Consider the following 11,673-nt stretch of genomic DNA (forward strand, 5'->3'; position numbering starts at 1 on the left):
GCTATAGATATTTAGAATTTCAAGTCTGGAGTACTTCTTTCAAAAAGACCGCGGGAATTAATTATTTTAAATCTTATAATTTAAGAATTTAAAATATTAGAAATTTCGCATGTTTTTATTTTCAAAATTTAAATATTAGAATATTTTTTATTGTTTACAATGTTATCTTTTTATAACTTTTGAAAAATTTAAACATTTTTTAAAAATTCTAAATTTTTAAAATTTCATATTTTTTAGAGGATTTAGATTTTTTTGTTAAATTTTCAGAAGTTTTAGAATTTTCATAATATTTAGAATTTGTAGAATTTTTAGGATTTTTACAATTTTAAGGTTTTTATTTTTTTTTTAATTTTAGAAGTTTTTGAATTTCTAGAATTTTTGAAACGTTTAGAATTATTTTTATTTTAGAAAAATTTTAATTTTTTAAAAAATGATCGATTTTTTTATTTTTTTGGATTTTTGACATTTTTAGAATTTTTACATTTTTAGAATTTTTACATATTTAGAATTTTTACATTTTTAGAATATTTACATTTTTAAAATTGTTAAAACATTTTTTTTAATTTTTGGAATTTTCAAAAATTTTGAAATTCAGGCTGGTTACAACTTTCCCAAAATCAAATCCGCGAAATCCGCACCATCTCTGACTAAATCCGTGAAAACCGCGAAAATCGCGAAAGTGTAACCACCCTGGAAATCTTTAGAATTTATAAAACCGTTTAAATTTTTAGAATATTTTAATTTTTTTTTTAAATTTTCAGAACTTTTAAATTTTTTTAAATTTTTCTTTTCAAGTTTTCAGAATTTTTGAAATTTTTAGAATTTTTTAAAATTATTAAGTCTTTTAAATTTTTGGAATAATTAGAATTAAAAAAAATCAAATCTTTAGAATTTTTAGAACTTTTTTATTTTTAGAATGTTTTCAGTTTTATTTTTTTTTTAATTTTAAGAATATTTTTAAATTCTATATTTTTTTTTAAATTTTATAATTTTTTCAAATTTATAATTTTTTTTTTAAATTTCGTTTTTTTTAATTTTTAGACTTTTTTTAATTTTTAGATTTTTTGAATTTATGAATTTTGTAGAATTTTTAGAACTTTTAGAATTTTCCATTTTTTTAAGTTTTAAAATTTTGAATTTAAAAAAAAAAATTGAGTTTTTTGATTTTCATTTTTCATTTTCATTTTTGAGTTTTTTTTTAGAATTTTCAGAACGTTTAGAATTTCTTGTATTTTTAGAATTTTTAAAATTCGATATTTAAAAAAAAATAAATCTTTAAATTTTTTGAAATTATTATAAATTAAAAAAAAATTAAATCTTCAGAACTATTGGATGATTTTTCATTTTCAAATGTTTTTAAATTTTTGGATCTTTTATAATTTTTAGATTTTTTTTAAATTTTTATAATTTTCAGAATTTTGATTTATTTTTTATTTTTTAAATATTTCTGAATTTTAAAGAATTTTTGAATGTCTTAGATTTTTAAGAAATTTATTCACCTTTATATATATTTTTGGAATTTTTAGAACTTTTAGTATTTTTAATTTTTTTTAATTTTTTTAAATTCTTAAATTTTTGAAATGTTTAGATTTTTTTTGATTTTCAGATTTCTCAGAATTTTAAAAATGCTTAGAATATTTATTTAGAATGTTTAACATTTTGAAAATTTTCAGAGTGTTTAGAGTTTTTGGAATCCTAAGATTTTTTCTTAATTATTAGGCCAAATCTCAAAAAGCAAAACATATTTTATTGCTCAGACAATTTTATTTTCAATAAAGTAAAGAATAGTATTGCTCGACTTTAGTTTTAAAAATTAAGGACTTTCTTTCAAAATTACGTACCGTTTCCTTTAAATAATGCACAAAATTGTTTATTCCCAAACAAAAACAATCCCTTTTTACCTACCTCCTACACTCCATCGCCACCAAACACGCCGCCACCTTGTCCACGATCGTGTCCACCTCGGCCATCGCCCCTGGCCCCGTGTCCCCGCACACGAGCGTTTTAGCCACGCACGGAATTTCCCGCAAACCCCAGGACCGTAGCACCTGCACGTGCTGCCCCGTCACCGGATGGTCCCACATGCGGGTGTTCATGGCCGGCGCAAAAAAGAACGGCTTGCCAAAGTCCCAGGCCCGGGCAGTGCACAGCAGCAGATTGTCACACAGCCCGCCGGCCATCTTCGCCAGACTGTTGGCGTCCAGTGGCGCCACCACGAACAGGTCGGCCCACTTGCCCAGCTCGATGTGCAGCACGGGATCTCCACGGGTGCGCCAGCTGTCCCACTCGTCCTGATCGCGCAGCACTGGAACGTCCGGCGGAATGTCCGCCGGGGAGAAGAAGTGATCGGCGTGCCCGGTCACAATCACTTTGATGGCCACGTTGGGAATGGTGGCGCGGAGTTTCTCCACCAGCAGCGGAAGCTTGATGGTGGCCACACTTCCGGTGCAACCGATAAGAACGTTCCGGTGGGTCATTGTTTATTTTCAAAAAAAAAGTCTCTTTCTTCTCACAACTTCACAAAACAGTCTTCTAGTTTTTCTTCCCTTCGCCCTCTTCACTGAACCCGAGCTTCGAAAATTCTTCCTTGGCCATCAGATTGTGGTCCATGCGGCACTGGAGATAGGCGCGGCACTCTTGCCGGCAGGCCGAATTGTCATCGTTGTTGGTGCGCAGACAGCGCATGTAGTACAGCATCAGCTTCTTGCACTGGCCCTCGTGATCGAGCGGGAAGCTGCCCTTTTCCGGCGCCGTCGGGATGAACTTCTTCTGGCCAAACGTCATCGACGTCATGGCGACAAAGTTGAGTGGCGCCTTTCCGGTTGAAGGAATCTAAAAAAAACGATTGTTCAAACTTTTACGACCGGCAGTGTAACTGGAGTTGTTATGGGAAGTTTTGCGAGCTCGAACATTGGCCGGTTATGTAAACTGATATTGCATTCAAAAGGTGTTTTAACAAGGACCAACTTACCAAGAACACTTTCACTACATTAAAATAGATTAAATACAACACTTAGAAAGTAATTTAATCAGATTTACCAACAAAAAACCGATTCCGCAAGCGAAACAATTTTGCAACCGGCTGAGAGTGAAATTTTACACTGTAGAAATCCAAAAGGGAAATTTGAAGGTTCAGCCAAACGTCTGAAATGTCAAAAAGTTCCCGAGAATGATTGTGCACGCTCATGCGAGTTTGCTCAGCTTTGGTTCTAAAACATCATCAACTCTGATTTAATGCTGCTTTGTTGATTTCCGCAATAAAAATGACACTTTACCTTGCACTTTAAAATAATCTAGTTTTATTAGGACCTTTTATTATTTTCCAACTGATGTTCAAAAAAAAAAAAAAAAATCAAATTATTCGCTCTACAGCATAGCCTTTTGGCGTTCTCGATTGCGAGATTCCTACTCGAAACTAGGTGTCCGAAGGCTTGATTGTTGAGGCAATTGCAAACCCCTTTTTACACCTTAGCTTCCATCGTTCCCGGGATTCGAACTGACGACCTTTGGATTGTTAGTCCAACTGCCTACCAGCGACTCCACCGAGGCAGGACCCAGGGAGACGACTCCTACACCTGGACTGAGCTAACGACCTAACCTTTTTTTAGGTTAGTCCGGGGCCAACATTTACTTCCCGTCCGACGGAAGGCGTGATCAGACAAATCTCGTCTCGAAAAATGCCACCGGGACCGTCTGGGATCGAACCCAGGCCGACTGGGTGAGAGGCAATCACGCTTACCCCTACACCACGGACTGATGTTCATAATGGGCCAAATGCAATTTATAAGAGAACTAAAGGGCACAAAAAAGCTTGCATGCATCTAATTATTGATTTGAATCAAGATTTGAATGCTGTTTATATGCCCCTTAATTCATTTAGTTGTAAATAATGAGGAATTCAGTGACAGTTTGAACTAAAATGTTGTGCATATTTAAATATTTAATTATAAATTTTGCCTGCTCTTGTAAATTTAATTTTTTTTCCACATGTTGAACAAAATTTGTAAGTCAAAAGCCATTGTTTACTGGATTTTATTCAGTGTTTGAAAGTATGTTATTTTTAATTGGATCCAAGCAATAAAATTAAAATTTTATAATTCAGTTTATAATAAGCTAATAATAAGAAATCAATATTAAAAACAGCGCAAAAAACATATCTCACCAATACCAAATTGAGTTACCGGAAAATTTAGACAATTTGGTCAATTTGGTCAATTTTGACAATTTTGACAATTTTGACAATTTTGACAATTTTTACAATTTTGACAGTTTTGATAATTTTTTACAATTTTGACAATTTTTACAATTTTGACAGTTTTGACAACTTTTGACAATTTTGACAATTTTGACAATTTTGACAAGTTTGACAACTTTGACAACTTTGACAATTTTGACAATTTTGACAATTTTGACAATTTTGACAATTTTGACAATTTTGACAATTTTGACAATTTTGACAATTTTGACAATTTGACAATTTGACAATTTTGACAAGTTTGACAATTTTGTCATTTTTTTCAATTTTGACAGTTTTGACAATTTTGACAAGTTTGACAAGTTTGACAAGTTTGACAATTTTGACAATTTTGACAATTTTGACAATTTTGACAATTTTGACAATTTTGACAATTTTGACAATTTTGACAATTTTGACAATTTTGACAATTTTGACAATTTTGACAATTTTGACAATTTTGACAATTTTGACAATTTTGACAATTTTGACAATTTTGACAATTTTGACAATCTTGACAATCTTGACAATCTTGACAATTTTGACAATTTTGACAATTTTGACAATTTTGACAATTTTGACAATTTTGACAATTTTGACAATTTTGACAATTTTGACAATTTTGACAATTTTGACAATTTTGACAATTTTGACAATTTTGACAATTTTGACAATTTTGACAATTTTGACAATTTTGACAATTTTGACAATTTTGACAATTTTGACAATTTTGACAATTTTGACAATTTTGACAATTTTGACAATTTTGACAATTTTGACAATTTTGACAATTTTGACAATTTTGACAATTTTGTCAATTTTGACAATTTTGACAATTTTGACAATTTTGACAATTTTGACAATTTTGACAATTTTGACAATTTTGACAATTTTGACAATTTTGACAATTTTGACAATTTTGACAATTTTGACAATTTTGACAATTTTGACAATTTTGACAATTTTGACAATTTTGACAATTTTGACAATTTTGACAATTTTGACAATTTTGACAATTTTGACAATTTTGACAATTTTGACAATTTTGACTATTCGGGTGATTGTCAGTAAAAAAAACTAACTTTCTGTCAGCAGTCGTTTTCGACAGCTACAAAACTAAAAAGGTAAGCTTTATTTAGTCGATTGTTTACATTTTTGTTTCCAATTCCACTTACTTAATTAGTCTTCCTCTCCAACAATTTCCACTCCTTTCCTTCACTCCTTCCTCTTTCCTATCCTCTTCTTCGTTCCACTTCCTACATTGTTGTGTAATTTACGATAATTTGTGTTTTCTTTTTCATTTCAGGTTTACTTACAAATTTCGACACTGTTCAATGCAGCGTCCAGTGACGGTTAGCGACGATGGTGCAGTTCCTGACTCTTCCTTTGCGGCTGGGTAAATACAACCAATTAAACCTCCTTAATTCTCACTAATTTCATGTTTTCTTCTACTTACAGGTGTGCCTACGACGAAGGGTCTATAAACCAAACCGAAAACTACTTTTAAACACTTTTTCTTCCTCAAACTCCGAAACTGATCTTCGTGCCGATCTTCAATGTTTACTTTGTTCTTACGCTGAGCCTCACACACATACTTTTCTCGACCCTTTCGCGCGTGCGTTGACAGCTGTAGTGGCATCGGTCGTTTACACCGTCGGCGCTGCACCGCTCGGCAGTGCGCCCATCCCAGCGGTCGCAACACCCCAGCCCGTAACATCCGTCGGGCCTTCCAGCACGTCGGATTTACCTTGACACCCAACATTGCAAAGTTTCGTACTGCTTTTCTTTTCACCTTCCCGTGTGCGGCCCTTGCGTCCGCATGCCTGAACTTCCGCTTCGATCTTTCGAACTCCATCACTCTTCCTTGAAGGCGTAGAACCCGTTCTTCGTTGATTGCTGGCCGCATCTTCGACAGCACTATCTTCTCTGATGAATCTCCTAGTTCACCTTTCTTGTGACGATTATTTGCGATGGAACGTACCGCCATGTGCCTGCCACTCACCAACTTCGTCCGCGGCGTGACTGTTGCAGAATTGACTATCCCCAGTTCCTCCATGGTAGCTTTATGGGCGCCACCCTTGGTCTGATAAGCTGAAGAATGTTCATTGGCATCGGTGGACAGCACCGGCGTTCTCCCGAATCTCTTCTCCAGCGGTTCCTTTTGCTCGACAACCATCGGGTTGTTGTCAGCTTCCCGCAAAGCCTTCGAGCGAATCCAAGATCCACGCGTACTCGGCCACATCATCGCATGCACCCATTGTTCCTTTACCGTCTCTTTTCGCACAATTTCCGATGCTTCTCTCAGGGAATGCTCGCCATTTAGCAGATTGTGTGATTCCTCGTTGAGCACCTCTTGATGGCAGCCTAGGAAAGAATTCGTACCTGCCGTCTCTGCATCGTACGGTCCGTAAACCGTCCATCCGAGTTTGCACCGTACTGCTACCGGGTCAACTTTCGTGCCGAGCTTCGTTTCAAGAGGTGCAAACGAGTGGATGTTGTTCAGCCCGATCAGCATTCCCGGCCGACCGTCGTACGAGTTCATCGGCAGCCCACGCAGATGTTTGTAGTGCGCTGAAACTTCCTTGGCGTTCAGCTTTTGATGCGGCAGCATCAGCTTGTCCACCGTGCGTACTGATTGTAGCAACTGCTTCTCCCCTTTCAAACCGTCGATCGATGAGGCCCAAATATTAATTCGTCTCGAATGCGGCTCCACTCGAGTAATGTTGGCCGTCCACTTGATGGTGAGTTTCTCTTCCGTTCCGAGCAGTCCCAAACGATTAGCTAACCCGTTCTCGATCAGTGTGAGGGAAGAACCTTCGTCCAGAAAAGCGAGTACGACAAGCGATTTTCCTCCGCAGTAAACCTTCACCGGAAGCATCCGGAACAGTACTGGACTAGTTGACCTGATGTGCACGTTCATGACAACTGCTCTCGTCTCCGGATGGAGTAGCGAATTGTGTGGTTCACGACATTCTCCAATGTTGCACTGGAAATTGAGATAGCATTGACCACTGTGCTCGTTCAGACAACGTTGGCAAAGTTTCCAATCTGTCACCACCTTCATGCGATCCTCGTAGGATAATTTCTTAAAGTAGTCACAGAACCGCAAACGATGATCCGTGCGTTGGCACACCTTGCACACTTTGCACGGCTTTCGTTGCTCCTGTTCTTCTTGTTCTGTTTCACTTTCTGCCTCGCTTTCATTGAAAAGTGAAACTTCTTGGGTTCTACAGCTGGATCCCGTCGTAGCAGTATCCAACTCGTAGTCCAGGTTGACATTCGCCTCACACGCATCTTCGACGATCCTCGAAAGGAAATTGGTGAACGTGCGCAGGTTCACTTCTCGTCTTTTGCGCTTGTAGCGTACCCAGTTTCGCTTTTCCCCATCCGTAAGCTTCTCGACGAGCTCCTGGATCAGAATCGGGTTCACCAGATGCGCCGTCAGTTCTGCTGCTTCTATGTGTTCGCAAAGCTGCTCCACTGCGTTGCCGAACGGGATGTAGCTCGCCAGCTTATCTGCTCTTGGCGGCTCCAGCTTGCGAACTCGCTGCAGGTGGGTTTGCAACAACAGTTCCGGTCGGCCATACAGTTGGCGGAGCTTGGCGATGGCTCGCGGAACCGATTTGGGCATAATTAGCTGACCACGAACTTCCTCAAGCGCCTTGCCTTTGAGGCAACCTTGTAAACGAATGAGATTTTCCACCTCCGTGTACCCGCAGGCCTCGTTCGATGCTTGGTAGGCTGCAAAGAACAACGGCCACTCTTCTGGCTTGCCGTAGAAGTCTGGCAGCTTCATCGTGAGCCCTTGTCTAGCAGCTCGTTGGGCCTTCGTTGGACCCTTAACATGCTGCCCCAGCCCGTCTGGCTTCTGCTGTTTTTCTTTGGCTTTGTCCGGTTTCGCCGACCTGTCAACCTTTTCATGAACGCTAGTGTCTGCCGCGCCACCTTTGTCACTACCGGAACTAGTAGTGCTGGACCCCGACGTGGAGCTACGAGACGTCTTCTTGGAATCCGGTTTGCCAGGTGTGCCCCCAGGGTTTCCGCCCTTGTCGTGTTCCTCGACGTTCTTGACCGTAAGCGGCTTGAGTTTGGGGGTGCTACAGTTTTTCAGCAACTTGTCGATGGAGGCGCTTTTGTCCCGGTACGAGTCTTCTAATTTCTTGACCCGTTTCAGGTGCTCCTCCTTCTTCTTCATTTCCACTTCAAGGTTTGTCTCCCGCTGCTGAAACTCCTTTTCTCGGAGCTCATCGTCGATCTGCATCTGACGCTCTTGGAGATACAGATTTAATTCAATCTCCTTCTCCTTGAGTATTCGATCCGCTTCCTGTTCCGCTTCCGCGCGCTTCCTAACTTCTTCTAAAGCCTTCAGCTTTTCCTGCACTTCGGGGGGAACTGGAAGCGCTTCATCAGTGGACTTCTTAGTCCTTTTCTTCTTCTGGCAGTTCTCATCCGGACAGTACCACTTCTTCCCCTGCTTCTTGTCTGCCGGATCGATGGTGACACACCGAACATGGAACCTGAGCTTGCAGTGAGCGCATTCCACCATCAGTTCAACTTCAGGCGATGTCTCGTTACAGGTAGAGCAGGAAGTCGTCGTGAAGTCCGGATTTTCGTCGGTCATCGTGGAGAGGATTACCGAACCCGTAATTAATTTTGTAGTTTGTTCGGGTGATTGTCAGTAAAAAAAACGAACTTTCTGTCAGCAGTCGTTTTCGACAGCTACAAAACTAAAAAGGTAAGCTTTATTTAGTCGATTGTTTACATTTTTGTTTCCAATTCCACTTACTTAATTAGTCTTCCTCTCCAACAATTTCCACTCCTTTCCTTCACTCCTTCCTCTTTCCTATCCTCTTCTTCGTTCCACTTCCTACATTGTTGTGTAATTTACGATAATTTGTGTTTTCTTTTTCATTTCAGGTTTACTTACAAATTTCGACACTGTTCAATGCAGCGTCCAGTGACGGTTAGCGACGATGGTGCAGTTCCTGACTCTTCCTTTGCGGCTGGGTAAGTACAACCAATTAAACCTCCTTAATTCTCACTAATTTCATGTTTTCTTCTACTTGCAGGTGTGCCTACGACGAAGGGTCTATAAACCAAACCGAAAACTACTTTTAAACACTTTTTCTTCCTCAAACTCCGAAACTGATCTTCGTGCCGATCTTCAATGTTTACTTTGTTCTTACGCTGAGCCTCACACACATACTTTTCTCGACCCTTTCGCGCGTGCGTTGACAGCTGTAGTGGCATCGGTCGTTTACACCGTCGGCGCTGCACCGCTCGGCAGTGCGCCCATCCCAGCGGTCGCAACATTGACAATTTTGACAATTTTGACAATTTTGACAATTTTGACAATTTTGACAATTTTGACAATTTTGACAATTTTGACAATTTTGACAATTTTGACAATTTTGACAATTTTGACAATTTTGACAATTTTAATAATTTTGACAATTTTGACAATTTTGACAACTTTGACAATTTTGACAATTTTGACAATTTTGACAATTTTGACAATTTTGACAATTTTGACAATTTTGACAATTTTGACAATTTTGACAATTTTGACAATTTTGACAATTTTGACAATTTTGACAATTGGGTCCTAAAATGAAGCTTGGATTGCTGATATTATTGTTCACAGCGATAAAGCTTGTTTTTCTGAGTACATTGACCCTTTGTACGACCACAAAGAGTTTAAAATGGATTTTTAAATCAATTTTGAAAAAATAACTTCGCGGTCCTTCTTGACAGAAAAGCTCCTACTTGACAGCTCGTTCCAAGGGGACCATAGTTGATCCATCGAAAAAAGTTGTCTAGCCAAAAAAAAATTTGCATTAAAATGATAAAAAGTGATCAGAAATGGTTTTTAATCGTGTTTTTTACTGTTGTACATAAAAATTTACATAGGGCTTTAGCACAGAGTAACACAGAGTGAGCAGTCCGAACAAAAGTCATCAAATTTTGTGGCTCCGTTACGGATCTTGTTGTTGGGTATCCGTAACTGTAGCAGGCGTTATGTTTTGTCATGCGTTATGATTTTGAACGGATATTTTTAAATTTAATCTAGTTACCACATTTTTTCCAACAAATTAATGTCTGTCAAACTGTCTGATTTGTTTACCACGTGCATTTTTGTTCTTGAGGAAAATTAGTTGGAGTTGTGAAAACATAAGAGTCGTGGGAGGATTCCATCGGATGGACCGATTAATCGATGTGGCGCGTGGAAAGTGACTGTTGAGCCGTGGGAGAACACCGGTCAGCGTGACACGCGTGTGCGTCCAGGAAGTGTGATCTGTTGAGCTGCGAAGGAAAACCAGTCGAACTAGCCGATCCCTCAGCGTGACACGCGTGCGCGTGCAGGAAGTGTGGGTGATCTGTTAAACTGTTTTTTTGTTATTTAGTTGTAAGCAGCAATAAAAGAATCATGAACATGGCAAATTGCCGAAAATATCATTGTTAAGGACCATACGATACTGCTGGCTAACAAAACCACGTATTCCATGCTGTACAACCCAGATTTCCACCCACTTTGCCACACGATTTCGCACTCGCCTTTTATCTACCATCACAAGAGTTGATGATCCCTACGTGATATCCCCACTATGGATCGCCGGCCAAAAACGTCCTTTTCCCGCTCAGCGCATTTTTGCTGTCTACTGAACTAAACCACCATAAAATTAAAGAAAGCAACAGTCGCAAATAGTCCACAATCATTTCAACGATCATCTCCTCTTGCAGAATCTAAACTTTTGCTCAGCAAATTTGGTTTGTTTTGAAAGTTTGACAGCAAAACTTGCCGCAAAAAAACGTAACGCCTCAAAAGCCAGTGAACTGCGATCTGATGATTTGAACCCTACCATTTTGGTGCAAGTCGGGCTGACGTCTGATTTTATTATAACCGGGGGATGTACCGCGATGTACCGCGTAACGGTACCATAAATCAAGAGGCGGTAGTGACTCTGTGTTACTCTGTGGCTTTAGTACCCAATTTTGACAATTTTGATAGTTTTGACAATTTTGACAATTTTGACAATTTTGACAACTTTGACAATTTTGTCAACTTTGACAATTTTGTCAATATTGTCAATTTTGTCAATTTTGACAATTTTGTCAATTTTGTCAATTTTGTCAATTTTGTCAATGTTGTCAATTTTGTCAATTTTGTCAATTTTGTCAATTTTGTCAATTTTGTCAATTTTGTCAATTTTGTCAATTTTGTCAATTTTGTCAATTTTGTCAATTTTGTCAATTTTGTCAATTTTGTCAATTGTGTCAATTTTGTCAATTTTGTCAATTTTGTCAATTTTTGTCAATTTTGTCAATTTTGTCAATTTTGTCAATTTTGTCAATTTTGTCAATTTTGTCAATATTGTCAATTTTGTCAATTTTGTCAATTTTGTCAATTTTGTCAATTTTGTCAATTTTGTCAATTTTGT

General features: G+C 38.2%; 2 protein-coding genes across 2 annotated transcripts; both read right to left on the reverse strand.

Annotated features, from left to right (window-relative positions):
• Positions 1 to 1,848: 1,848 nt before the first annotated feature.
• LOC120424722 (phosphopantothenoylcysteine decarboxylase) lies at positions 1,849 to 2,477 on the reverse strand. Its single transcript, XM_039588905.2, has one exon. It carries the CDS (start codon positions 2,475 to 2,477, stop codon positions 1,902 to 1,904), a length of 576 nt encoding a protein of 191 aa, XP_039444839.1. The 3' UTR covers positions 1,849 to 1,901.
• A 19-nt stretch (positions 2,478 to 2,496) lies between these two features.
• On the reverse strand, positions 2,497 to 2,793 carry LOC120424723 (cytochrome c oxidase assembly protein COX19). Its single transcript, XM_039588906.2, has one exon. It carries the CDS (start codon positions 2,791 to 2,793, stop codon positions 2,533 to 2,535), a length of 261 nt encoding a protein of 86 aa, XP_039444840.1. The 3' UTR covers positions 2,497 to 2,532.
• Between the last annotated feature and the right edge of the window lie 8,880 nt (positions 2,794 to 11,673).

The sequence above is a fragment of the Culex pipiens genome, chromosome 2, assembly GCF_016801865.2.
Source record: "Culex pipiens pallens isolate TS chromosome 2, TS_CPP_V2, whole genome shotgun sequence".
Taxonomy (NCBI): Eukaryota; Metazoa; Arthropoda; class Insecta; order Diptera; family Culicidae; genus Culex; species Culex pipiens.

Excerpts from the sequence above, each read along its gene's own strand:
- LOC120424722 (XM_039588905.2), bottom strand. The coding sequence starts at position 2,477 with ATGACCCACCGGAACGTTCTTATCGGTTGCACCGGAAGTGTGGCCACC.
- LOC120424723 (XM_039588906.2), bottom strand. The coding sequence starts at position 2,793 with ATGACGTCGATGACGTTTGGCCAGAAGAAGTTCATCCCGACGGCGCCG.